At 38.1% G+C, this 26,946-nt stretch overlaps 1 protein-coding gene and 2 non-coding genes across 4 annotated transcripts in view; 1 reads left to right on the forward strand and 2 right to left on the reverse strand.

Annotated features, from left to right (window-relative positions):
• The window catches only part of LOC126253153 (coronin-7), a 234,577-nt gene that overhangs the window by 13,677 nt on the left and 193,954 nt on the right, over nt 1-26,946 (reverse strand). The window contains exons 17-19 of one of the 2 annotated variants that reach the window (XM_049954310.1): nt 23,119-23,258; nt 6,064-6,147; nt 4,760-4,824 (exon numbers count right to left, since the gene is read on the reverse strand). In XM_049954310.1, coding sequence (XP_049810267.1) covers nt 4,810-4,824; nt 6,064-6,147; nt 23,119-23,258 — 239 coding nt within the window. In that variant the 3' untranslated portion in view covers nt 4,760-4,809. Of the gene's footprint in view, nt 1-4,759; nt 4,825-6,063; nt 6,148-23,118; nt 23,259-26,946 lie in introns of those variants that run through there. The other variant, XM_049954311.1, reaches the window with a different exon arrangement.
• Trnat-ugu (transfer RNA threonine (anticodon UGU)) lies at nt 1,512-1,586 on the reverse strand. Its single transcript has one exon. It is a non-coding gene; the product is annotated as a tRNA-Thr (tRNA).
• Trnat-ugu (transfer RNA threonine (anticodon UGU)) lies at nt 1,771-1,845 on the forward strand. Its single transcript has one exon. It is a non-coding gene; the product is annotated as a tRNA-Thr (tRNA).

The following is a 26,946-nucleotide window of genomic DNA, read 5'->3' on the forward strand; positions in this document are numbered from 1 at the left end:
TCACTACGCATAAGAGAGTATTGAGGAATATTTATCTATCCTTGTCCTTGCTATCTCACTTCTTGTAGTGGTGTGTATTGTATTTAACTTCATGACCTCTTCAGCTATTTCTTTCATTTTTAAATGTTTCTACAGTGTTTGTATATTCTAAGCTCCTATTGCAAAATCTTTCATCTTTCTTATCTGCCAATATCATACATTGGCTGAGATGGTAACTGTTTAGTCTTGTGCACCAGTGCATATTCACGTTTTTTGTCCAAAACTGACTGTTGGGTGGAGGGGTGGTGACTTATTATTGCCCATCAGATGGTGATGTTTTACCAGCTACCTGTATCTGATTACCATATTTGCCAGCTTATAAGATGCACCAGCATAAGAGATGCACCTCACTTTTTAAGACTTCTTAGGGAAAAAATTTCTCACTTAACGCATCTACTGCAAAACAACTACAACACATGTGCAGGTACATCAAATATCTATGCAATGTAAGTAGGAAAAAGTGATCATCTTTTAATATTCATCCTCAGATCTGCAAAATTCATCCTCAGGATTGAAGGAAGAAATGCCTGGAGCTGCCATGTCAGAATCTGAATCCGCATACAATAAATTAGCCTTTATACTATTCAGTGCTTTACTGATTCCACACTTCTCAAACAATTTAATCACTGTTTCAGCATTTATAAGAGTCCCATGAAGCTTTGACCCACTCACCAACTTGAGAAATGCTAGTTCTCTTCCTCCTTCCTGAAAGTATGGTTTCAAAACCTGTAGATTGCATCCATCTGTTCCACTGTTTGATATATACATCAAATGATTGAAGTAAACTAGTTAGTCCCCCTGGAATTACAGCTAACTGAGTCTTCAGTTCATTTAGTCTACGTTTAACATCATCTATTCTCTGAGAATGAAACTGATCCCATACTAACATGGCAGGCTTCTTCACTAGGCCTTCAGGTCATCTAGACCAAATTTATCTACCCATAATCTCATTCCTTCATCCATCCATCCATCCCATCCATCCATCCATCCATTAATTATTGCATACATAGACAATTACTCTTTTCAGTAATTGTTCCTTAGGAAACATCATTCTTTTAAAAATCAAGAGTGGTGGCAATTTTGTCCCATCAGCACAGCAGCATAAAATGACTGTGTAGTGAGTCTTTCCATGCCCTGAAGTTTTAACAGTAACACTTTTTGGGCCTTGGAAACCACAGTTCTGTTACAAGGCACATAAAAGGTTAGTAGAATCTTGTCCACATTTCCAATTTGTAAAGTTTGCACTTTCTCTTTTCCTTGCATTAATGACAAATCGAAATTTGTTCCTCATACTCAGGTGGCATCTTCTGTGATGTTATTGTCTTTATTCACATATAAATCCAATATGTCTTTATAAATCTTGACCGCCATGATGTTGACCCAGTGAATTCAGGAATCTAATGATAATTAAATGGACACCCTAGCTGCAAGCAGGCGTTGATACACTTAATTGGGTACATGTTGAAAATGTGTGCCCCGACCGGGACTCGAACCCGGGATCTCCTGCTTACATGGCAGATGCTCTATCCATCTGAGCCACCGTGGGCACAGAGGATAGTGCATCTGCAGGGACTTATCCCTTGCATGCTCCCCGTGAGATCCACATTCCCAACATGTCCACAACACTATCTATTAGGCGCACTACGAATGTAGTGTTGTGGACATGTTGGGAATGTGGATCTCACGGGGAGCATGCAAGGGATAAGTCCCTGCAGATGCACTATCCTCTGTGCCCACGGTGGCTCAGATGGATAGAGCATCTGCCATGTAAGCAGGAGATCCCGGGTTCGAGTCCCGGTCGGGGCACACATTTTCAACATGTCCCCAATGAAGTGTATCAACGCCTGCTTGCAGCTAGGGTGTCCATTTAATTATCATTTGATTTCTAGCAAAGCTGCATGGTCACTGACGGTAACCGTTCTTTCGGGAACAGATACTACCGTCATATATAGTTTTAAAAAAATAAAATAAAAAAATAAAAAAATAAAAAAAATAAAAAAATTCAGGAATCTCTTAGTTTTAGATAACGCTTTTGCTTGATAAATGACCATTTTTGTAGAAACTGAAATTCCTGCATGTCTGTTCTCTAAAATCCAAGTATTGAGTTCTGCATCATGTTTGGGCATTTAACAGATCCACTTCTTATTTTATGTTTACTGCAAGGTGCTTTATTTAGAACATCTTCCTGATTCCACCAAGTTCTTACTGTTTTTTCAGTTAAAGATGGATTTATGCTGCATCATTTCCATGCACTTTAGCATATAAAGTCACCTGCAGCTTAAATGCAATAGTATAGGAGTGCTATTTTTCAACCATGGTTGCAAATAAAACCACAATATAGGTTCAACACAAATTGAACTCCACACTAAACACAACAATAACTGAAAATTGTACAAACAAAATAAAAACCGTTAACGATGTGCATGTGCGTCCACTGAACACTATATAACTGGAATGCTCAAAATTCACAATGAAGCTGACAATGAAATGCTTCAAGTCACAACATTGGAATTTTTAAGAAATGGAGCTTATAGGTACCTACCTTAAGTTGCTAATGGTGTATAAGACACATCCAGTTTTTGGATCTATTTTTGAAGGAAAAAAGTGCTTCTTTACACTGGCAAACACGGTACCCTTTGGGATACATTTTTAATATAATCCCATTTATGAACTTTCTTAATGAGGCCTCTCATTAGAACATTAGAAAGTTTTCTTTCACATTTGCAAACAGATTCATTAGTTTTATTCAATGATGTTATTCTTGAAAACCAAATTGTTAAGAATGTGCTGCATGAGGAAGAGATGAGAGAACATAACTTTTCTATCTTCTGTAGATGTCAAACTTCCAAATGTACTGATTAAACAAAGCTTGAATCTTATTGAAGATTACTGGAAAGATGATACAAATCTGAGTTCTATTTATTGTAAATTCAAAGCAGCTGAAGTAAGTACCTTCTTCTAACATGTAGATTGGAAATTCTGTAAATATGATTTTCAGGCTGGGAATGGTTAGAAGAAAGTCAGACATCAAGAATACAGGTGTAAACTAAAAACCTATTTGTTGATATAAATTTGCAGGACAATGTCAACGATTATTATGGTGGAATTCCCATCACCAACTACAATAGGAATACAGATAAAAAACTGCAATCCAATTATTGTTCAGCTACAGAACAGGATACAAATCAATGTGTAAGGTTGATACATGTTCTAGAAGAAAACTTGCACAAATAGGTGACGACTACATATCACTGTGAAAAACAACACTAACAGCTTTTTAGAAAGGAAACTGTGTGACGCTCTAATGAAACATTTACCTTTTACTTTTCAGTTTTGGACTTTATTTAGTTCAGTGTCTAATTTTTTTTTATATTTGTAGCAAAAGAGATGTTCAGTCCTCTTAATGATGAAGCCATAAATGATCAATAGAACACTTTGAGCAGAGATAATAGTAGCTCCTGTTTTATAATTATCATAAGTAAACAGATTCTCATAGTCTAACAAGTAAGAAAGCAATAATACAGGTATGTAGTCACCCAAAGCTGTTAGAAGTTGACACAGAGAAATGCCGTATGGTCACCTGAGGATGGGGGAATCTTAGTCACTATTTGGAACAGGATGATAACAGAAAATTACGAGGGTAAAACTAGGACCATCTTCCCTATATGTAAACTTAGGAGTGGTTTATCTTTACCCTTTCACATGATCAATGTAGATGCACAGCTTTGACCTTTAATTAATGTTCAAATTTAAATTGCACATCTACTTTATCAATTTCACCAGTTATATCTCAAGACACAATCATGCCTTCTATTAAATAATTTAGTGATGGCCTATTATATGCACCAGCATAAAATGTTCTCACTTAACAAAAGCCTCATTTCCTCCACAAACTTCATTCTCTCTTACAGAAATGTCATCATGACCTCTAAAATACATTTTTAGTAATCTCTTACATCAGAAGTGTTTTCAAGTATATTTCAATGGCTATTACTCTTCTATACTGCTATTGTTAGCATCAGTATTACCTTACAATGAACATGCCAATACACATCAAACCAAATTGTCATAATATTTTTTACAAGTGTATTTCAATGTCTATTACTCTTCTATACTGGTCTTGTTAGCATCAGTATTACCTTACAATGAACATGCCAATACACATCAAACCAAATTGTCATGATATTTTTTACAATCACTACTTCTCACAAAATTATAGTGTCTTCCTTTCATAACCTTAATCTGTGTGGCTAGTAAGGGAAGCAAATGTTTCTTGTAATGCATTTCTAAAAAAACTGAAAAAATATTACCACAATGTCCAGTATAAATGGCCCTGTCATTTTATATGTAGTTTGAGTCACAGATTAATAATTATTCTCAGTATGATACTTCCTGAACAGATTAAACATGTGGTGATATTTCCTTCAGCACATAATTCACTGCCAAATTATAATTTATTACAGACTATCAGTTTCCCAATAGGGTGAAATTACTTACTGGAATGATCATTAAAAGCAGTGTGGGTGCAAGGGGCGTGGGCACCAGTAACCGCCTGTCACATACCTGTGGCGGGCGCAAGCAGAATAAGTTACCCATCAGGATGAACTACTGCACCAACTTCTGCCAGCATGTGAGCCAACTGGCACTCGGCCATGGCAGTATGACTGTGTTAGTTATGACATGGCTCCCTTACTGTCTGAGCTAAAGTGGTTGGTCATCCCTGACTACCTCTGTAGGGGCAGGCAGGCATTCAAGATGGAACAGCCAGTCTTAGACGGTGCATACCTATCCAATGAAAGCAGTAACAATAGTTGTCAGTCAAACTCCAAACAAAGACGAAGTCTTTAGCACTGCACTTTATGTAGAAACTAGACTGCCAAATGCCTGCTGTTATGGCCTTAGCTTTAGGCAACATTGGACAGTAATATTAATGTGGCCTGTGGCCACCATCCCGACTTGTAGTCATGGACATCAGAAAGAAAACTTGCCAAGGGTCAACAGCAAATGATATGAAAATCATAGCATATCACACTTGATGATATGAGAAGACAATGAGCAAAAATTTGAAGAACAACTCATATCTGACATATGATAGCTGAAGAGGCAGGCATGGAAATAATGTTAACAAAGTGTGAGATACTGAAAATCAGCAGGGGACATGGAAAAATGAAGGCTGTAAGTTGTAATGGGAAAATTATTAAAGATGTAGACACTTTCATGTATCTAAGAATTAAGTTGACGAGGAAAGGAAATATCAAACAAGAAATTTTGAACAGGACAGAAAATTGCCCAGAAATTTTATTATTTTGTACAGACATAATTAGGAATTGGAAAATACCTGCTAAAGCAAAGATCATTATACAAAAATCACATTATCTATCATCTTTGACCTAGGGATCAGAATGTTCAACCTGAATAAAGGAAGAGCTGAGTAGAATACAAGCAAGAGAGAGACACTTTCTATGAGGGATTTTGGACAACATGAGAAAGGACAGAATAAGAAATGAAACAATGCAGAACATGATTCATGTCAACCCTCAGAAAAAGAACAAGAAATGTGTTACAAAACTTCAACTTAAGGTTACTTAATTATTAAACAATGCTCATAAGCAGAACTATCTGCATCCCACAATCCACTTCTTTCTTATTGTTTTTACACATGTGCTTTTCCCATGTGGGTTGTCTCAGCCTCGTCTCCAATTATGTTGCCTCAGACTTTTACTGTTCATTCCTATAGTTTTTTAAAATTTTATTTTGTGTTGTTCTCTTTCACTACTGTATCTCACTGCTCATTTTGGCATTGCTACATCATATATTCAATAGATCAAGTTGAAAAGAAGAGCACCAGAATTTACAAAACCTGAACCATAAAGCCTGCTCCATGTGTTCTATCAATCATTCATAGGTTCCTCAGGAAGAACAATATTGATCTCTCTCAATTACAATAAAAGTGTTTCTGATTTTTTTCTTTACACTGTGATTTACTGCATTTACATTTTATATTTTCTAAACATTTCAACTCACCCATTCACGGTCATCCACTCCCTCCATGTCATCTTGTTCCAGCTTCAAGTTAACCTCCATGCGGCTGCTCACAGCTCGTTGTATCTAATACCACACACCACTTAAATATCTATACTGATAGTGAGACTGACATAAGAGCATGAAACTTTAGATAGTAATATGTCAATTCCAATCATGCAAAGAAAATGTTCAAAGCAAGTTCCGTAATATCTCAAGAGATCAAATAATAAGAAAACTACCAATTACAAGTGAGATACATTAACTACAAAGTAATGAAGCTGCCCCCTGAAAGACATGCACCTGGAACACATATTTATTAAGAATATTTGAGACAGAAGAGGAGACATGCAAGATTTAAAAAGACCAATTGATATAGAATATTCCATGTTTTTTAAGTTCCTTTAATATGTGAAATGAAAACTTCTCAGTTAGAGACAAAAGGACATCAGAAGCCTATAGCAATCCTCTCTGTTGATGTTAGGCTCATTCACAATTTCTGTTGCCTTTCTTGTTTTGCTTGGGCACGTCCACAGCAAACATGCAGATGTCTTGGAATGTTATAGGCTGACCACATGACAGTATGTACTATTGACAATCTGTTGCAGTCTCCCAATTGAACACAATGTTAATTTCTGCTATGTTGTTGTTAACAGGCTTCCCAGTTTCCCCTATTTAGGTGGCACCACACAATGTATCTCATACATGCTTGTAGTTTGAAGGCTTTTACAGCATCCTTAGTGGATCCAACCAAATTCTGGATTTGTGGCCATTCTGAAAAGTTGATTAATAACCTAGCCTAAGTGTTTGGTGAAGACCTCAACAAAATATAAGTGTATCACCAGTAGTTGTTCTCTTATTTAATTCTGTATGTCTTGCTTCCTGTTGGACACCATGGCCATTTTTATTATTTTGCTGTTATATCTGCTGGCTGAGAAGATGGCAAGTGACTCTCAGTTCCTATTTGATGTTGCTCACATTACCAATCAGGTGGGTTCATACACCAAGCATGCACATGATGTAACTGTTCTGAACTTTATATGATAGTTTGATTTGGATGTAGGTATCAGCTGGTCTGCATTGGTTTCCATTTGCCATTGGGAGATCCAGTCCTTCATTTCCAGAAATGGATTTATACCACTCTTTTCTCATTCCTGGGAAAACTGAAAGTTCTTGGGCAAGTTGCCGAGATTCCAATGGAACTTTTGTAGTGCTGCTTCTCCATGCAGCCAGATGGTGAATGTGTCATTCATATATTACAGCCAGTAGCATGGGCAAATTGTGCAGATCTTGACAGAGTTTGATCAAGAGCTTGGACAAAGATTTTCTGCTGCTACTGGAAAAGAATCCCTCCCAATCCATCCATTTGTTCACAACAACCATTTACTTACATCTACGTGTGTGTGTGTGGGGGGGGGGGGGGGGGCATTTGCATCCACAAAGTGATGTAATTCTCTGGTCAGATAATTTTTCAGATTGTGATTGAGTCAGTCCTACTGGTATAAGCCTGAAGTGGCAGGTTTGCTTATAAATCTTAGGTGTTCCATAGAGTTTTGGTGACAACAGGGCTTTGGAAGTGAATCCCTTGGCTAATTCATGATTAATTCTAAGACGTTTTCACTAAGGAATGCATCATCTTAAGTTCATTCACCATCAGGTCACTCGTAGTAATGTGTGGGTGGGATCAGTCAACAAATTGATTATTTTTTTATTTGTATTGTATAGTATATACATTCTGATATTTTAAGTATTTTGTATGATGATACAGTGGTTAACTCTGAAGGATTTTAATGTATACAACAGTTAAAACTGAGGTGCTCACTTAAATATTATAAAATAAAAATCTAAAAATCAAAAGACACGAACTTAAAAAAAAAAAAAAATCTGGACTTCTTATGAAGTCAAGGTGCTAATTTATGGCAAACACAGCATAAAACAATGTTTGCTACATCTATTTCTAAAAAGAAACAGTGCTTTGTATGAAAGAGGCCATACTGATGATAAATAATTATTAAAACTGCTTGAAAAGTCCACAGGTGTACTGCTGGTCCATGGTGTCCAACGGGCACAATATTTCGGCTATCAGACATGTCGCCATTGTCTGGTGCACTGACAAACTGAGCTTCTGAGGGCGGGTGGCTGTCTTAAATCCCCTCCCCCTGCGAAGCATTCTCTCTATGGTCTGCGCACACGGCCGCGTGTCGACAGTCGCTGAGATGCTGGCATCGGCATCTGTGGTGGCATCAGTGTAATTGCCTAATCAGCACTGGTTCCCATTCGTTTTCTTTGCTGAGCAGCTTTTTAATTAGACTCGATGCTGGTTCCCATGCCCCATCTGAGACTGCAGCTATAACCTCAGCACGGCATGGGAACCAGCATTGAGTCTAATTAAAAAGACACCCAGCAAAGAAAACGAACGGGCAACCAGAGCAGACGAGGCAATTACACTGACGCCACCACAGACACCGTCGCCAGCATCTCAGCAACCGCCGATGCGTGGCCGCAGGTGTGGACTGCAGAGAGAATGCCTCGCAGGGGGAGGGGATTTAAGATGGCCGCCTGCCATCAGGAGCTCAGTTCGTCAGCACACCAGACGATGATGACATGCCTGATCGCATAAATTTTGTGCCCGCTGGATACTATGGACCGGCAGCACACCCGAGGACTGCTCAAACAAGAAATATGTGGGGAGAAACTGAAGAATCACAAATTATTAAAATGTTTCTCCATGGCTGGGCGAGCAGTGGTGTGTATGGTATGGTATGGTATGCCACAAAGGCACGTGGGGACGAAGAAAACATTTTACACACTTGTCACATCTACATCTACAGCTATAATCCAAAACTTACTATCAAGTAGCGGCAGACGGCACCACACTTCCTTCCCATTCCATTCACAGATGGAATATGAGGGAAATGACACTGTGTGTGTGTGTGTGTGTGTGTGTGTGTGTGTGTGTGTGTGTGTGAGCTATGTTTCCATTTTATGCACAATATTTTGATGACAACACAGCCATTTTCATTAGGTTCTGTGAGTTTTGCTATTATGTGTACTCACTGCCTGGATTCCAACAAGAGTTGATCTCTCTCCACTATTTATAGCTGTATTCGATGGACAACACACACAATATCCTTTCATGTTCATTTGTTTTTCAGACCTCGCACTGATATTCCATGAAACACAAATTTTCTCAGCGTTTTCTGCTCTGGTGGATATGATGGCAGCTGAGATTTTAATAAATTGAGCACTGGGACCCAAGTGTTATTTAAATTGAAACCTCCATCCCTGTTTATTAGGTTTTCTGATGTCTTTATTTTGATTGACTTCTTATTTATGCTGTCCTAGAAACTTTGCATTTGTACCACTGCACTGCTCCAATGTTACCCGGTATTTCATTTCAGAATTATATTCAAGGCAGTGCTTCATGAAAGCTGATTTGCTTCATTGTTGTAGTCATGTGTATGCTGATGTTTCTTGCATTTCTCCTACACTGTTCTAATAGTTTCCCCCTCACTAAGAAATGCCACATTTGCATGGAATACGATACACACCTGGCTTTCAGATATCTAATCACCTTTAACATTACAAAGAATACTTTTTATCTTAGTTGAAGGAAGCAAAATACACTGGATACCATGTTTCTGTGGAAGGCTATCACTCTTTCCAGAGCCTGGGCCAGCATAAGGTTTTTTGGGACAATTTTAGCAAAATGTAGCTCAAGTATAAAGGAGACTATATACAGAACACTAGTTCAACCCATTCTTGAGGACTGATCAAATGTTTGGGATCCCCACAATGTCAGATTAAAGAGAGACATCAAAGCAACATAGAAGCAGGTTGCTAGATTTGTTAGTGGCAGGTTCAATCAACAAGCAAGTATTATGGAGATGCTTCATGAATCCCTGGAGGAAAGACAACATTCTTCTTGCAAAACACTATTGAGAAAATTTAAAAGAACCCACATTTGAAGCTGACTGCAGAATGATTATACTGCTGCTAACATTCATTTTGTTTAAGACCATGGAGATGAGATAAGAGAAGTTAGGGTTCTTTCTGGCACATGTAGAAAGTCATTTTTCTCTAGCTCTATTTACATATGGAAGAGGAAAGGAATGACTAGCAGATTTACAAATTACCATCCTCAACACACCATACAGTGGCTTGCACATTATGTATGTAAATGATTTTTGGCTTCTTTTCCTAGTCTCAGTATCAACCTTCTTCTCTGGCATTCTTGATTTTTACTCTATTGCCTGTTCAGATTAATGATCTGAGTACCCATTCCTCCATAACATTATTTATAGGTGTTTTAATTCTTTGGTAAGGCTATCATTGTATGAAATTGTTCAAGTTCTATGTAGCACAATTTTTAGCACTAAATTTCTTTGTGACAGATGCTGATGGCTTGAGGCATGGAGATAGAGGTCAGTTTGCGTATGTTTTCTATATACGCTGTGACATAGGGATACGTTCATTCTTCTCTTAACTATCACAAGTTCTATTGTGAATTTCATATTGCGATAGATAAGAGTTTAAATGTTCTAGGAACTCTTGAAGCTCTTCAATCCATTTTGCCACACCACAAATGTGTCGTCCAGGTACTGACACTCTTATCATCCATCATGATGAATGGAACACTTTGAAGCAAAGGCTCTAGAATCCACCAAGTTGAAACAAATGTGTTTCTATCAGCACATGGACAATACATTTGTCATGAGGCCACTTGAAGAGGGAAAGCTTCAAAATTTGCTGGAACATTCAAACTCTATCCATCATAATATAAAGTTCATGCTGAATCTTAACAAAGAGGGCAACTAACTTTCCTTGTTGAGTCAGTTAGGAGAACAAATGGATTTCTAGGTAAAGAAAACCCAAGAACACAGACTTCAATCTCCACTACTTGATCCACCACCATTCATTCATCACACAGAAATTCAATGCTAAAGGCTCTGGACCACAGGGCTCTTACATTTCAGACAAGGAGAGCCTCACTGCAGAATTATACTACCTATGAATAGTGTTCTGAAGGAATGGATGCTCAGATGATAACTTAACAGGCAATGATACCTGAGAAAGAAGCCGAGACTGAGACCGAGCAATAGAAGCCAAAAACTGCTTATCTGCTTTATGCTGGCCTAATATCCAGAAAAATCAGCAGCCTCCTACAGAAACATCCATCCAGTGTGTTTTGCACCCTTCAACTAAGATAAAAAGTATGCTTTTTACCATTAAAGAGGATTAGGTCTGCGTATCACATTCCACGTGAATGTGGCATTCGTACGCTAGGCAGACTATCAGAATAGTTGAGCAGAGATGCTAGGAAGATCAGTGACACACCCGACTAATACAAACAAGGCAATCAGCTTTTGTCTAGTGCTGCACTGAATATAAAAATAGGTGGAAGTGTACCCTTCCAGTCAATGTAACATTCATTGCCAATAAAAGTGTTTTCTATGTGGAAGGAAAAAAATTAAAAAATTGGGGGCCTTATTTCACGAACATGACCCATAAATCTGTACAATATTCTGACCTTTCAACAATATCCATTATTGTCTTCACCAGAAATGCTACTGATTCTTATAGAGACCAAATTCCAAACAACCAAGACATTATTCTACATATTATCATTGGCATCAAGGTACTCTCTGGTGGGAGGGGTACCACTGCATCATATTCATCTGCCAAATTCATTTACTCCTTTTGCACTCAGTTTTATTAATGAAAAGGGAGGATACTGTCACAAGTATGAAACATTATATGGATTTCATGTACGATGTTTATCAAGAATGTTTCATGTACTCATTTATGTTTCATTATACTATGGAAGGCATTTCAGTGGTTTGGTTTTTCTTTGTCTTTATCCTCACAATGAGCAGAAGAATCAGTGGCTGTTGGTGGTTGATTTTAAAGGCTTGCAGGTTTCCACTGGCTGACCTATTCATCTATGCAACCTCCTGGAGGGTCTCCTTTTGGTTCACCACATAGAATCAATTTTGTGTGGTCTGATGGCTCTGATTCAGTTTTTCAAATCCTGTTGATTTATGTAAATTTGGTGCATCCATAAAACAAGCATTTAAACCATGTGAAGGGTAGAGCACATTGGATACTACCTTAAGCCAACGGAAACCAATCTTGATACATTCTTGAAACTTTGGTGAATTAAGTATAGGTATAATTTGCCATCTACCCATGATATTTATTTCTTCTATTACAGTCTTGTTTTTCTCATTCCCCCTCCACTTCTTAGAGCTCAGTTTACTTCAGATCTATACAGGGAACGAGATACTTGCTGAAATTCAGGATGTTGTTAAGTTCTGTTAAAATTGGGGTAGTCACCAAGGTTATCAATGTTTTGCATCTGCTCTGCTAGGAGAGAAACGAGACATTTCTATTAGTAATCTACCATTCATAAATTATTTCACATATCTGAATCTACCAGCAATACATTACAAAGCTATATAGAACAGTGAAACCTTTTCAAAGGAGCCACCTGCTTTTTTCATAGCAAAAAAGACTTTTGTGATTCAATAAAGGGTCTATTATGATTTTCTTTATTTTTCTTTTATTATTTTTTTCTTTTAGTTTTTAATGGACTAGCCTCCAAGAATCGTTAGGTAAGTCGGTTGGTTGTCTGTGTACGCTGCTGATGGTATAGTTGATCCACTGGTAGTTTCTTCGTTAGAATTAGTAAGCTCGATAACTAACCTATGAGCCATCAGCTATGAGCAGAGTGGGGAAAGCAGATTAGGGGGGATAAGCCTCATTACAACTGGGGTGCAGCAGATGCCCAGAACAATGGTTTTGCCTCAACCATCATTCACCCTAACAGCACCTAGCACACCTTGAAATGAGGTTTAACATTTGTAGTATCCTTACGATCTGGCCACTTAAGCCAAAATTACCATTCCCTGTGACATAAACTGTTCAGTAATTTCAGGAAGTTACAATCTTGTTGTAATTGCTATTTGAAACATGGTAATCAACAAGAGTACAATGGTTCTATTTTGGCAGAATGTTGTTATGCTAGGGCTAGCAGGGTGTATACGCGGACAAGGAAAAAAAATTCCCGGATTTCCCAGTTAAAAATACACAATCTCCCAGGTGGAAACATAGTTTTTCCCTGTTAATTGATAGTATATTTCCTCTCGGAACTGTATAACTTATCAATCCTTTGAATGGTTATGATAGAATGGGCGTAGAATTTCCCAGCGCTTTAGAAAACGAAACTCTGGGGAAAAAAACACCTTTTGGAAAGATGTTTGATGTGCAGTAACATGTACGCTGCATATTTTCGTATTACGAAAGTATAAATTCCAATTCCACCAAACATCGCATGTTACTTTCCAAAGCATTGAAATTGAGATTGCGATGTGTATTTGTAAGCCAGTCATAGCTCAGGTCACGTGACCTCGCCAGCCGATGACAGCGGATATTCAGAGCTTCGGACACGTGGTGTAGTCAGCCAATAGCAACATCACTGTTAAGTAACGCGAACACACGAACAGGAAAAGTTAATGGTTTAAATTAATATATATGATGTTGCTAAAAGAAAAACAAAGCTTTCACATATAATATTGGTCTCTAAGGCCAATACGCTGCAAGAGAAGCTAAGCTTTCACATATAATGTTGGTCTTTTATGCACATATTACATTTTAAGATATATCACACAAATGTGCCAGTAAATTTTTTAATAACGACATAAAAGTGTGATCCTTTGGTCTATAAATTCTTCTAAATGGCTCATCATCAAAGAGCTGATTTTTAAATGAGTCTCAGATTCCCAGTGAAGTAGGCATCGACCTGATATTAAGCTTTTCAATGTGGTTTCAGGATGTAAATTTCCTTGGGTACCAGTACTTTGTTATCTCATGTCTGGTTCTTTGTTATGGCATAATGCCATACGTGCTAGAAGATGAAAACGTTCACTTAAAATGCACTGAACAATTGAAACTGGCCAATAGTTTGGAACTAAACCCTTTGTTTCAAATATATTGACTGCCTCAGTGGAAAAGATTAATAAAAGAAAATTTCTTCAGAAAACCTATAAAAATAACTTCATTGTTCTGAATGGCAATTAATGCTTCAATGTCAGAAAGGTGGAAATAAAATAAAATAAAATCTGAAACTAATAACGTAATGCCAAAGTGCATCGCCACACCTCTTCACACGGCATTCTTCTAGCGCACGTCACTGTATTTCGGTCTGTGGAATTGAAACGTGTATGTTTTGTACTGGATGCCATCAAACTATATTCAGGGCAGTCGAAATTAAAATTTCCTATGGTGCCTCCTCTGCTTCCAGTCGGCCGGTTTGACATCCTGCCCCTCTTTTTTTCAAAGAAAAAAAAAAAAAAAAACTCTTCAGAAAATTTGCATTCTTTATTCCGTATTAGCTAACAACTTGCTGCTTTGTGTCACATAAAATTAAGTACAGGATACATAAAACCAGTAAAGAGAAGAGAGAAGCAAAACAGTGCACATTTCTTCAATCCTTAGCTCCTAGAACTTTTTCTCTCTGTTCTTGCTACAGCTTTACATGGCGTGCTTTCCTTTCTGCGAAAGGATCTATTACCTCATCAAAGTTCATCAAACATTTTGCTACATGAAAAATCGAAATGTCGTTGTCTAATACTGAAAAAGCTGTAATTACAAATAGGTCCCAGACTGGTGTGGTTTCTCGACCTGATTACCTGTATTTTGTCACTGTCTGCGAGATAAAACAAAATAGGCCTTTATAACACTGCAGCAATTTTAACACACGTCAGATATACGAGACTGTTTTGGCAGAAATGGTCATTTTTATAACACGGCAGATTATAATTCACAAAGTACCAATATCAAATGCCTATCAGGCCTACTACAAGCAAAAAGCTTTAGGTTAGGAAATAGTTTTACACTTCATCCATACACTCCAGTTTCTCAAGCATGAGATCGAAAAGTAGTAGTGCGAAATTTTTATATAAATTTGGAATCGTCATATTCTTCCATAATTTAAGCAGTGTCACCGTTTCTTCTCCTTCCTCGTTCTAACAAACAATGTTGTCATCACTAATTCTGTATCTATTCCTGCCAATGTCAAAGCTTATTCGCCGGTTATTTTACTAACTCTGCCAGAATCACCAGTTTAGTTATACCGGAATTATTCTCTGGTTAGGCATTGTTACGTGCCTGTACAATGTGTTTCCGCGCTACTTCCAGAATGGACCTTAAAGCGGCTGCTAGCCGGAGAATGTACAAATGGACCTTGCTGGTATAGCGATCTGGCCAAAAATTTTCTGTCAAAATTTCATTTTCCTGGATACACCGAGAAGGTAATACTTGTTATTCCTGTTAGTCGTTTATTCGCACTCTGGCAGTCTGAATCTATGGATTTCGCTGGTAATCATAACAACGCTCATCATTTGCAAACCCAATCAATCACATAATCAGACAGTGGTTGGCTTTCTTTCGTTCGGCTATACTCTGCTCAGCTCGTATAGCCGCTTTTGTCCGCAGGAAAGTTTATTTCTAGATGTGACGAGGAGTCCACTGACAGGCGCTTTGTGAAACAATGTTTTTTCCTCAAGAATATTAATTTGCCTCCCCTCCACTCCTAGATCCAGTGCTGCTGCGCAATCTGGCAGTTAGGGCGCGCCAATAAAATTTTTCCCGGTAGCACCTATCCGCCACCCCCCCCCCCACTTTTTTTTTTTTGCGACTGCTTACACAGAAGCGAAAGAAGATACTACTCGACTGCACACGTGCACGATCCCACTCGTAACTGCTAAAACAAATCTAATGTTAAAAGTTGTGACGTCATGCTCATCGGAGGCAATTTGTTGTTACGTAGCATTGCATAGTCTTCCTAAAGCCTTTGACACATTTTGCTGTTGGCAGACGCTTGTATGAGCACTGTGTTTTGTTGCTGTATATGGCGAATTTCCTTTGCAATTTTAGTTTTATTTCAGTTTTTTCTCTCATTCATGTTTTATTGCTGCAGTATTATTCTACAGCAGCAGGATACAGTAATATCCTTTGTTAGAGTATTGGTTCTTACCAGTTAAAATTACAAAAATTTAACTGAGAACAAAAACAATGAAAAATTCCCGGAATTCAAGAAAATTGCCGGGTTGTTCCCGGTTTTCTCCCCGGATGAAAAAATTCCCGGGTTTTTCCCTGATCTCCCGGTTGTCGTGGGTCGTAGACACACTGGCTAGGAAACAATGAATGGTAGGGGCTGATTTAAATGAGTTTATGCCTAGGATGCCAATAAACTAGAGAATCCTTAATGTGTGAGAAGTTGCTATAGTGAATGTGAAGCTGCAACAATTCTTTTGGTACGTCTGAAAGAACAGAATTACAAATTTGCAAACCAAGAGAAATACCATTGGCTTCCACAACTACAGAAAATTTTGACTTCTATGTCACCTGCCTTCAAGCCCAAACAGGTAATATGTTGTTTATAATTGTGAATCAGAACAGAATCTACAATCCAATGAATGTACAAAAGTACAGCCATAAAAAATAAAATTTTTGTTTAAATAAGGTTGATCAGAGGAACAAAACAAGTCTGGTGTTCGCAAACAGAGAGAGACTGGGGCAGGAAATGCCAAGTGGTTGGTAAGTGAAATACTGAAATTCAATGTTGAACAATTACAATATTTGTTAACGGTTTGTGAAGGTGAAGTACCCATGTACAAAGAATAGATTTGATTATCCTAGCTATATGCTTGCATTTATCCAGCCTGTCTCTTTCCATTCATGTTGTATCATTTCTCCTGAAAGTATTTACAAAATTTTGAATGTTACGGCCTCACCCTTATTTTTTACATATATGCTTTTGCCAGCTTTAGGCAAACATTCAGTTTTAGTGGCTAATAAGCACACATACCACATCTGTCTCAAATATTGTTAATATATATTTCTGATTATGAATATATATTTCTTACTTAGTAGAAATCATAGTAGCTTTGAGTAATATACAGTTTGAGGTTCTACTTCATCTACGCAATGTTCAGTCACTGCAAAAGGAAATGTATAGAGCAAAATCATGCAAGTCATCTACAACACATATCAACATGCTACAAGCACATTAAACTACTTAAAGAAACTAGTTACTATGGCACTCATTTGGAACAAATGGCATAAGCAAGCAACACTTGCAATTAAATAGAATTATGAAGTAACTGCTACTCTTTTCAAGGTACTTATATGCTGATATTGTATACTTTACATAAAATCAGGAATGAAGGGAAAGCTGAAATTGTCAGTTTGACTTAAGGAATTTCAGAGCGCAGACATAAAAACACTATCATCTGCTGGCCCAGTCAGATTATTTTCCACACTAAAATAAAAATGTTGAACTGTATTACATTTAACAAATATGTACATTAAGCCTTTGGCTGATACTGATGAGTTGACTTGTCATTTTTGTCACCCACCAGTTGCTGCTGACAAATTTAAGTGTGCCCTCTGTGTCTTCCTTCACTGCTATGAGTATAGACCAAGAATTCGCAGAGAAGCCTTGAAGTCAGAAACTAATATTTACACATAGAATAACATTCATCCCCAGGATGACAAACCTTACAGCAACAGAATGAGACACCACAGAAAGCATCTAGTAATATTTGGCACAGGGCGAGGAGGCCATTCAGGTAACCCCAACCCAGGTAGAAACCCAAATGCGGGCTACTTAGTGCTGATACATGCATTAGGTGATAATCATGTAGTGCACAGCCTGACTTGTAGCAAGAACATTTTGCAACCAATAGGTTAAATGTGTCATCTTCTGACAGTTCTGACAATGTATCTCTCAAAAATGAGACTATGGTTGTGGCAAGCAACATGGTAGAAGATGCGAGACTATTACACTGTTAGGGTATTTCCATTCGCATGTACACTACAAATCTTATATGATGGAAAGCCACAGATTTAGCAGAGTTATTCCTACTAGTGCAAAACTTTTAACCAAGGCATTTGCATACTGGAATGCTTTTCCTAGTTTCCAACTCCTAAAAGTTTCCTATGTCATCACTGGAGCACACACTACAATATGTTACAGGAATATTTTGTTGCCCATAATAAAGCCTGGCAATTATCTAGTTGAACTTTTAACATGTAATTCTCCTTCCCATTTTAAAGGTTATCCCTAAGCTGTAATGGTGCTGCAGATGACAACAAATGGCTCTGAGCACTATGGGACTCAACTGCTGTGGTCATCAGTCCCCTAGAACTTAGAACTACTTAAACCTAACTAACCTAAGGACATCACACACACCCATGCCCGAGGCAGGATTCGAACCTGCGACCGTAGCAGCAGCGCGGCTCCGGACTGGAGTGCCTAGAACCGCACGGCCACTGCGGTCAGTGCAGATGAGAACAGAAAGGGTACTGCAATGAAAAGAAATGGCACCCCAGACCAGCACTCCTGGTTACTGGGCTGTATGCTGGGCAACAGTCAGGTCTGTCCAAGACATCTCCAAACATTCTTCAGCCTGGAGTCTAATTGACTGGGGTAGAATTGTCTTCAGTGATGAGTTCCACTTTGAACTGAGCCCTGATCACCAGTGAAAACTGTCTGGAAACACCGAGGTTTATTGTTGGGACCATTATGGGCAGGGCCCTACAACCAGCTTGCAAATTTTGACAATCTAATGCACTAGTTGGACAGAATTTGCATGATATCCCTCAAGAGGACATTCAACAACTCTATTGACCCCTGCCAGAGGTGGACCAATACATAATTGACTTGTTCAATTTTTGAAGATTTTCTCTCAAATAAATAATCCAATTTTTCTGAAATTGTAATGACTTGGTTGGATGGTTGAGGGAGGGGACCAGGCAGCATTGTAATCACTTATTTGTCTGTACATCTATATCATATCTAACGGTTTTTGTCCTGTTCGGATAATTCCTTAAGGATGCCTCTCTTTCTTCATCTTCTTCTTTCCTCCTTAAAGTTAATTTCACCTCCTGAACATATGTACTGGCTGGCAATTCTGTCTCATAATTTAAGTTCCCTCAATTGAATTTTCTCTTTTATATAATTAACTACAGCATGATATTGTTGTGAATGTATGATACCTTTGTGTTGCTAACTAAAAACATATCTGAAATGTGATACCAGAAAATAACATCACATCCCTCACAGCATTGAATTCAAATACAGAAAAGTTATACAAACATTAATTTAAAAAATGCATACACAAGTTATTGGATTAGAAACTTATAAAGTCCTTAATAAGGCACACAACTTACAGAATAGAATAATGTGACTCTCTTCTGATTCAAGTCATAGTAAACATGCATTATTAAACAGCTATGTTTATCTGGAAGACATATAGCAACACAAAAATGTACAGTTTCATCTTTTAAAACTAGAGTATCAATTTAGCTTTATATGACACATACTATACCTTTACGAAATTAATCTCAAACTTGAAATGGCAACTGAACAAATACAGAAAATATGTAAAGCAATCCTGTAACAAGCAGGCTTGGGAAAGGACAAGGTTCTGTATTAATACAGCCAATAAATACAAGCTAAGTGCCACTACGTTGAATTTAAGTTTCTTTCACTCCAAAGTTGAGTGCTATTATTGAAGTTTTCATTTAGCACATTGCTTTCAGATATTGACAGTCTTATGAGGTTTGACTTGATTAACAATCTGCTTTCAATGCAGTTCTATTGCTTTTAAAACATGCATAACACTCAATCTTAAAGATGTTCACTATACTGTGATGTACGACACTCCTTCCCATATGGTTAAAAAATTACGAGTTATTCTTAAAGCCCATCATCAAATTGTATATGCATGCCCCAAGCTACACATTTTAAAATGTGTAAAACCAGTATAAAATAATTGGAATTTCAACTTAGTGACACGTATCAGTTATTTTTCACTACATGAAGAAATGTGTACTTACCAAATACTTGATGACTATAGACAACAGCACAAAACAACATAAATATTGCCTTACATAATTAATTATTCTTTCATTATACAAAAACAAGAAGGTGTTGGGAGAAGGAGGAAATATTTAAGGCATAGGCTAGAAATACACACATGCAACCCAGAAACAATAAAAATTGAAAGAGAGAGAAACCACAGCTGCAAAGCAAGCAAAAAGACGGTATTTAAAATCTGGGAAGTTGAAGTCAGCAGGTGACAATATCGGGTTAAGAGAGAGAGAGAGAGAGAGAGAGAGAGAGAGAGAGAGAGAGAGAGAGAGAGAGAGAGGGGGGGGGGGAGGGGTAAATGTCAATAAGACTATGATATGCAGTGATTGATGAATAGATAAGTAAATAGTGGAGAATGAAAAGGAAAAACAAAAGACAACAGTATCTGCATGGAAAGCGTGACAAGGATTGTGAGAAACAAGTAGCTGTGAGTGAGAAGAAGAAAATGAGTGAAGCAGAGGAGGGAGAGCAAAAGGAGGTATTAATGTACAATGGAAGTTAATCCAAGTGGAGATTGGGTAACTGCTGGAACAAAGCACCTGCTGCACACACATTGCTAAATATGAAACTATGCGGTATTGGAGGCTGAAGAATGAACCTGAAATGTGTACAGCAAGATGTTGGCATCAAGGTTAGAGTTATAGCATCTGTTTGTAAATGGGGATGTGGTCTTTCTTTCAATATATCAGACATCAACCATAACTTTCACTATCTATCCTCGATCTTTAAAGTTTAGGTTCTGCTGGTCGCTGATTCTACTGATCTTCATTACTTATGTCTTAATTTCATTTATTTTCAAGAAATTTCAGCATTTTATTTGAGGCTTTTCCTAAGTTTTTATTAAGAACAATTGATTCACATCAACTAAATGGAACAATCAGTCAACTGATTATTTATTACAGTCTTTGTTGAAATTTAATCTAGGCAATTACTAGTTCCAGCATGTATGGACCATATTCAGATGTTTACAGCTTAGTTACATTAATACGTGTCAACTTTCCTACCATATATGGCTGTCTAAAATTTTAATTTTGAGACGGGTGTACATGGCATCAAAGTCGCTGTGTAAGAATGTAAATAAGCTGGAAAGACTGCCCATAGCGGTCAAAACTCATAACCACCTAGATTAAAGGGCAACTGTGACTGTAATAAATAGAGTAACAATTTTCCAATATTAGTTGTGTCTCTCTTTGATATTATGATTCATTGTGTTTGGTGTTGAATTCATGCATAAACTGTCAATGCTATTGAGCACAAACTATCAGATTTATCTTGTCAGGAATATGTTCCCAAGGACATTGGAATCATTATCATGAGAAATCCTTTTACATATCTATTTAATCTCTACAAACTACCACGCCTTCCATGACACAATTTATCAACTGTTTAAATAATTTGGACGCTTTCTTATTGCACTCACAAACAGAAAGTGAAAGGACGATTTCTTTCGTTCACTGGCATGAAACTGTCTTAAGTGTAGTTCAGTATAGGATTTCTTATCCTGTAAAGCACAATACTTTTCTTGTAGTCTCTCTTATCTGCAGCCCTTCTACTCTTGCTAATGCTTGATACTTACAAAATATATTAAAAATGAAACAATGAAAAGTTTGGTATGCAACTTCCTTTATTGGTAGATGGCAATCATATTTTTGGATTAAAAAAATAAAAAATAAAAATAATAAAAAAAAATCAACGAATGTTCTATCTTCTGTTCTCTTGCAATCCTGGAGTTCTTCAGAATTATTAGCATTAACCCCATTCACTATTTGTATTAATTCTGTGACTGTTTGTATTACGTTTTTGGGACTGACTCTGCAGAGGGCCACACTATAACTGTCTTACTGCCGATGTTTCAGCTCATTAACATCAAAGGTCTCATGTCATAAGCTCATAAATAGACTGCAACCAACACATAAGTTTCAAACAATCATTTTCCAAAACTTAAGTGACAATTCCAATCTTATTTATGTGCCTGTCAACAACTCATTGTCTCAATAGTCCAAAAGACAAAAGACAGGTTACCTTCACTTCTTCCACTAATTTTCTCCCATTTAGGACTCTCCTGAATTAACAAAAGGTTACACTGATAAAATTGCATTGGTTAGATCACATACACACTATTGTGTTTCCTACACAACCTGTGAATGCCATTTAAAGGGAACAAGTATACTCATCCTTATAATCTCCACGATACCCAGGAAGCTGTTTTGAAGTATGAATATATAAAAATTGAACATGCCATAAGCCACACTCCACCTCATTAAAATGAAATGGTCTTTTAAATTTACATTCTTCAATCAAGCACACACAAATTTAAGATGTCCGGGGATATCTAAATGCTAATTTTGTCATATTTTCGTTCCCTGAAACTCTCATATATTACCTAATACTTTAGGTGTTCAAAACACAGGCACGAGAAAATCACTGCAGCGTAATGCAGGTGTACCTTTATATTTTGCTACACTATATGTAACTGAACTAAGAAACCATGTAATGCACACAGCATTTCATGAAGTTACTGAAAAAATTATTTGTTTGCTCACTCTGTAATTCATTCATTCAGCCCTGGTGAGCTGCAGTGCCACTTGTTTCTGGCTCGCTCTGTGTGTGTGTGCGTGTGCGCGCGCGCGTGTGTGTGTGTGTGTGTGTGTGTGTGTGTGTGTGTGTGTGTGTGGTGGGGGGGGGGGGGGGTGCACATACAAACACACTGTTTACTTCTGAGGAGGAGATCATGCCAAAACTTAACATCAGTTTCAGATTTGCTTATGTTCGTATCACCCACTCAAGTGTCTTCAACAATACAGGGAGTTCTTAACTTTACTCCTTCCATAACTATTTTATTCCTTTGATCCCACCAGGAAGGAGAATTTTCATGGATGCAGAGCAAGTACAGATATTAACTGAAAGAGACAACACACTTTTGGAAACTGCATTCATAATTAAAATATTGCCAAACTCCTATAAACTATTTGTGCTTACTCAGGTTAAATTTAACAATATAAAATTAGCAGGAAAGCTGCTGTTTTCTTATTTATGTTAGATATAAATAATTGCTGATTATATTTTACTTCTAGCTATTCACACAAATAAACTGGTGTGTACAATAGAGCAACTGTTACCTGCTCTTGTGTTTCTTTGGTAGCATCCGACATCTCAGCATTCCATGCCAACCTGTTGAATGGCTGCTGGACAAGACTAGATATTGTCTTTCCTTGAGATGAAGTATTTTGTTTGTCTTGACAACCTTGTGTTTCTGACACTGAAAAATAATTTGAACTTTCAATGCTTCAATACAACTGGTTAATACTTTGGAATATATATGACAGGTTTCATTCAATTTCATCTGTCCAGAAACAATTACAAAAAAGTCGATCAAGTAATTTAGAGACATTTACTTTCTGTCCATTTTTCTACATCATCACTATGATTCTCTAAGTAGTATAGGTATACTTGAACAAGCTTCTTCAACCCACTTTCTGCTTCTGTGTTTTCCATCACTCCAGAAGTTAAGCTTCAAATTCGAATATTTTAAAAACACGGAGAAGCAAGACATCTTTAGATAGGTGACAGTTACTGGGAACAGACAGGTAGGTGTGTGGGAGAGTCGCTTTGCCTGGAAAACAATGGTCTGCAAATTCACTCACAGTTAACTACCTGGGTAGCCTCTGTTGTGTAGTGAACTCCTATGCCATTTAGAATCACATAATTCTCAACACTATGGTGCAAGTCTAAAAAATCACAGCTGAGCTCATCACTGAACCTTCAAAGTCTCTAGTTCAACCACTTCAAATAGACTCAGAACAAGGTGCCCAAGATGAGTTCTGGCAACAAGGCTGCAGGTGGTGGCTTCACTGAAGTTCAGTGGGCAAGGTCGATCATGTCAACCTTTTCTACCTGTCCCTGGAACAATCCTCTGAGTCCAGATCCAGATGATGGGCATCATTCTATTGCAAGCCAACCTTGTATAGGGTAGTAAAACAGGTAAAATTTTCAAAGTCCCATAGTGAAGCTATCTCACTAGATTTTGGCTATGTAGACACAAGGCAGCTGAAATGAAAACATTTCACCACCGAGAAAGGGTCAAGGCAAAACACATCAGCATTTCTGGTGAGCAGGAAGCAGACTTCAGTAGACTGTAGTAGATCAGAGCAGCGAAACAGGGCTTCATTATGTGATGAAAGAAAGGCTAAGCTGAAGGCAACGAATGGTACCAAGAACTTTTACAAACCAGTTCCATACTATAACAAATTCAACAAGTAATCACGGCAGAAGGAAAACCGCTGATACCTTCACAATAGCAAGCCCTATCTGGTCATGACGAATGACATCAGGTAAACATTAGCCACTACTTTGCTCCATAAATACCCCAGAAGTTTAGCTTGTAAGGCAATTGGGCAGATGGTCCATGGGGTATGCACTCGATTCTCATACTGCAGTGAAGTGACATCTGGTGCAAGCCTGTTATAGATTTCCCGCATGCTACAGACAACAACAGTCACTACTGGAAGAGACAGCTACCTTGCCATAATAACCAGTTGCCAAGTTCAACAACTACAGTCTGACTCTTTCACAGGCGGGAAGACCTGGAAGTTGTTAAAGTATGTGATCCCACTTCTGACACCAATGTTAGTGTATATGATCCCTGGCACCAATGTTAATGTATACAGGCACAGGGAAGGGGGGAGAAGGTTGTTAAATATGCCTCGTGAGGACAATGTGCAGGAGGTCAAGAGATCAGGACTTGAGAGTGGGCATCCAGGGCTGCCATTAAATGACAAAACAGGAAATTAGGTACAATAAAGAGGATATATTTTAATGTACGGTGTACAACAGACACCCACAGGGGCATAAATTACCAGGTTTAGGCCAGTCTAGGAGGTTGCACAATTAATTGAAATGGGCAACAGAAGGGGAAGTGGTTCATGTTAACTTACGTTGGTGGCCGGTCATGAAAAGCAGAGCCAGAGGCTCTGCCTTCCAAAACGATGTCTGTTCTGCTCGAGGTCTGGGCTACAAGAGAGAGAGAGACAATGGTGTTTCACACTGCAGAACACTCCATGTCCACACACGTGACCTGTATCCCACACATGCTATTCGCTAAAACCAATGGCATGAATTCGGTAGCAGCTTCAGCAGTCTCAGGGCATCTCTTGTCAGCAGCTTTAATTGGACAGAACTGCCTCGATTCTGAAAGACAGGCACCTTATGTCATGTGGGCACAGCGTAAGTTTCTCTGGGAGAAAACTTGTAAAGATTTCACTGGGTCTTTGAAATAAACTGTTTTAAACCAATTCCCTAAAATATTCCTTGACTGGTTGCCACCAAGTACACAGTCTTTCTTTCCCACCAGGATCAGGACACCAACGTTCCTGACATTCTAGCAGACTGAATAGGACCTACCTGGATGGCAGACCAATATCATCAAACTTCACAGCTCACGGCAACCATCACTGCAGTACAACGGATGACGAATAAGGGCGGTGAGTGGGCATCGCACCTTTCAAGTCAGTCTGTGTAAGTTCAATACACACACCACCGTCACTCACTGCCGCGGTGTCATGGTACAGCCAGTGCTGGAGCCACCAGAAGTGGCGAACTGCCAGAGCAGCAGCTGGGTAGAATGAAGTGTGGGGTGTCAGCTGCCTTGAGCAGGCTGAAGGCCACTTACAATACAAATCCTCCACAGTAGGCATTGACAGATGATGTCAACTGTGAGTCGAGATACTACCTATATTTTTATGGAAATAAAGAACTAATTCTGAATCTTCTTTCACTGCATCTACCGGCAACCACAGGTCACTACCATCCTTTCGTGGAAAACTGACAAGGAGCAAACTGTGAGGTTCCCTCCTGATACAGAACCAACTCCACTTATGCCCTCCCAATAGTCACCTTTTGCAATTAATTCCAAAGTGCACCACAATCCATGTATGATGTTTTAATTATCACAAAAAAGCCTAATAATGGTTGGGTTCTCTTTTTTCCTTTATTGGTGGTAAATCCACATGTTTTCACTTCTTGCTTTGCTCCATTGTCTTGGGACCTTAGTGATACACCCCAAAACTTGTTCATTGTGATTAGGTGGCCAAAAAACTCATCTGAATTGTCTTGACAGGACTGCAACATTTCCACTGCTGCCTCAGTCTGGAGGACTTTTAGAATGAGTAGGACTATTCACGAAACCAATAGATTGTAATCTTTGTCATGCTCAAGATTTTGAGTAAATGGATCCCCCGACTGCTTTTCACTTTTTGAACTGATGCCTTGATTGTAATACGCTGGTCTTCAAGTACAATGGCCTCACTTTTTTCACGATTCTCAGTTCTTTACAAGCTCCCTATACAATGAAGCAAATAAATGTGAACATGCAATAGCAAATGGGAATTCTTCATGCAGATGCATGAATTTATTCATATTTATTTCACAGTTGCTTGTGTTTGCTCATGTACAACTGCTTATCAGCATTTAGTGAACTACCAAAGGAAGTTTGCATCCTCTTCTCCTCAGCACTAGGAGTACAGAAAACTGCTAAAAGAATATGCATATCAGATGTGCTTCTGAAATCCAAGAGAGATACAACACAAATGCTGAAGGAAAATAAATATGATTGGTAGAAAACTGCTGAAGCACTCAAAAATCCTACTAGGGATTTGAGAAAGACAATAAAATCATTAGATGGGTGCATCAGGCAGAAACAGAGTGAACATATAATTCTTTTTATTAAAAAGAAGAAGCATAATAAATCTTATTGACAGTCAATGAGTGTGAATACGTATATATTGCTTATTAACATCAAAAATATATGAAAGATCTGGCAATTCTCACTGTTTATGATCACATCTAATTACATGACTGATGTGTCACCATTATGTTATCGATTTTGTTCACCCAGGCTTATGTTTTCTGACCTCTAACAAACTATGTAACAGATTTTATCATGTAACCCA

Source organism: Schistocerca nitens, chromosome 4, assembly GCF_023898315.1.
Source record: "Schistocerca nitens isolate TAMUIC-IGC-003100 chromosome 4, iqSchNite1.1, whole genome shotgun sequence".
Classification (NCBI taxonomy): domain Eukaryota; kingdom Metazoa; phylum Arthropoda; class Insecta; order Orthoptera; family Acrididae; genus Schistocerca; species Schistocerca nitens.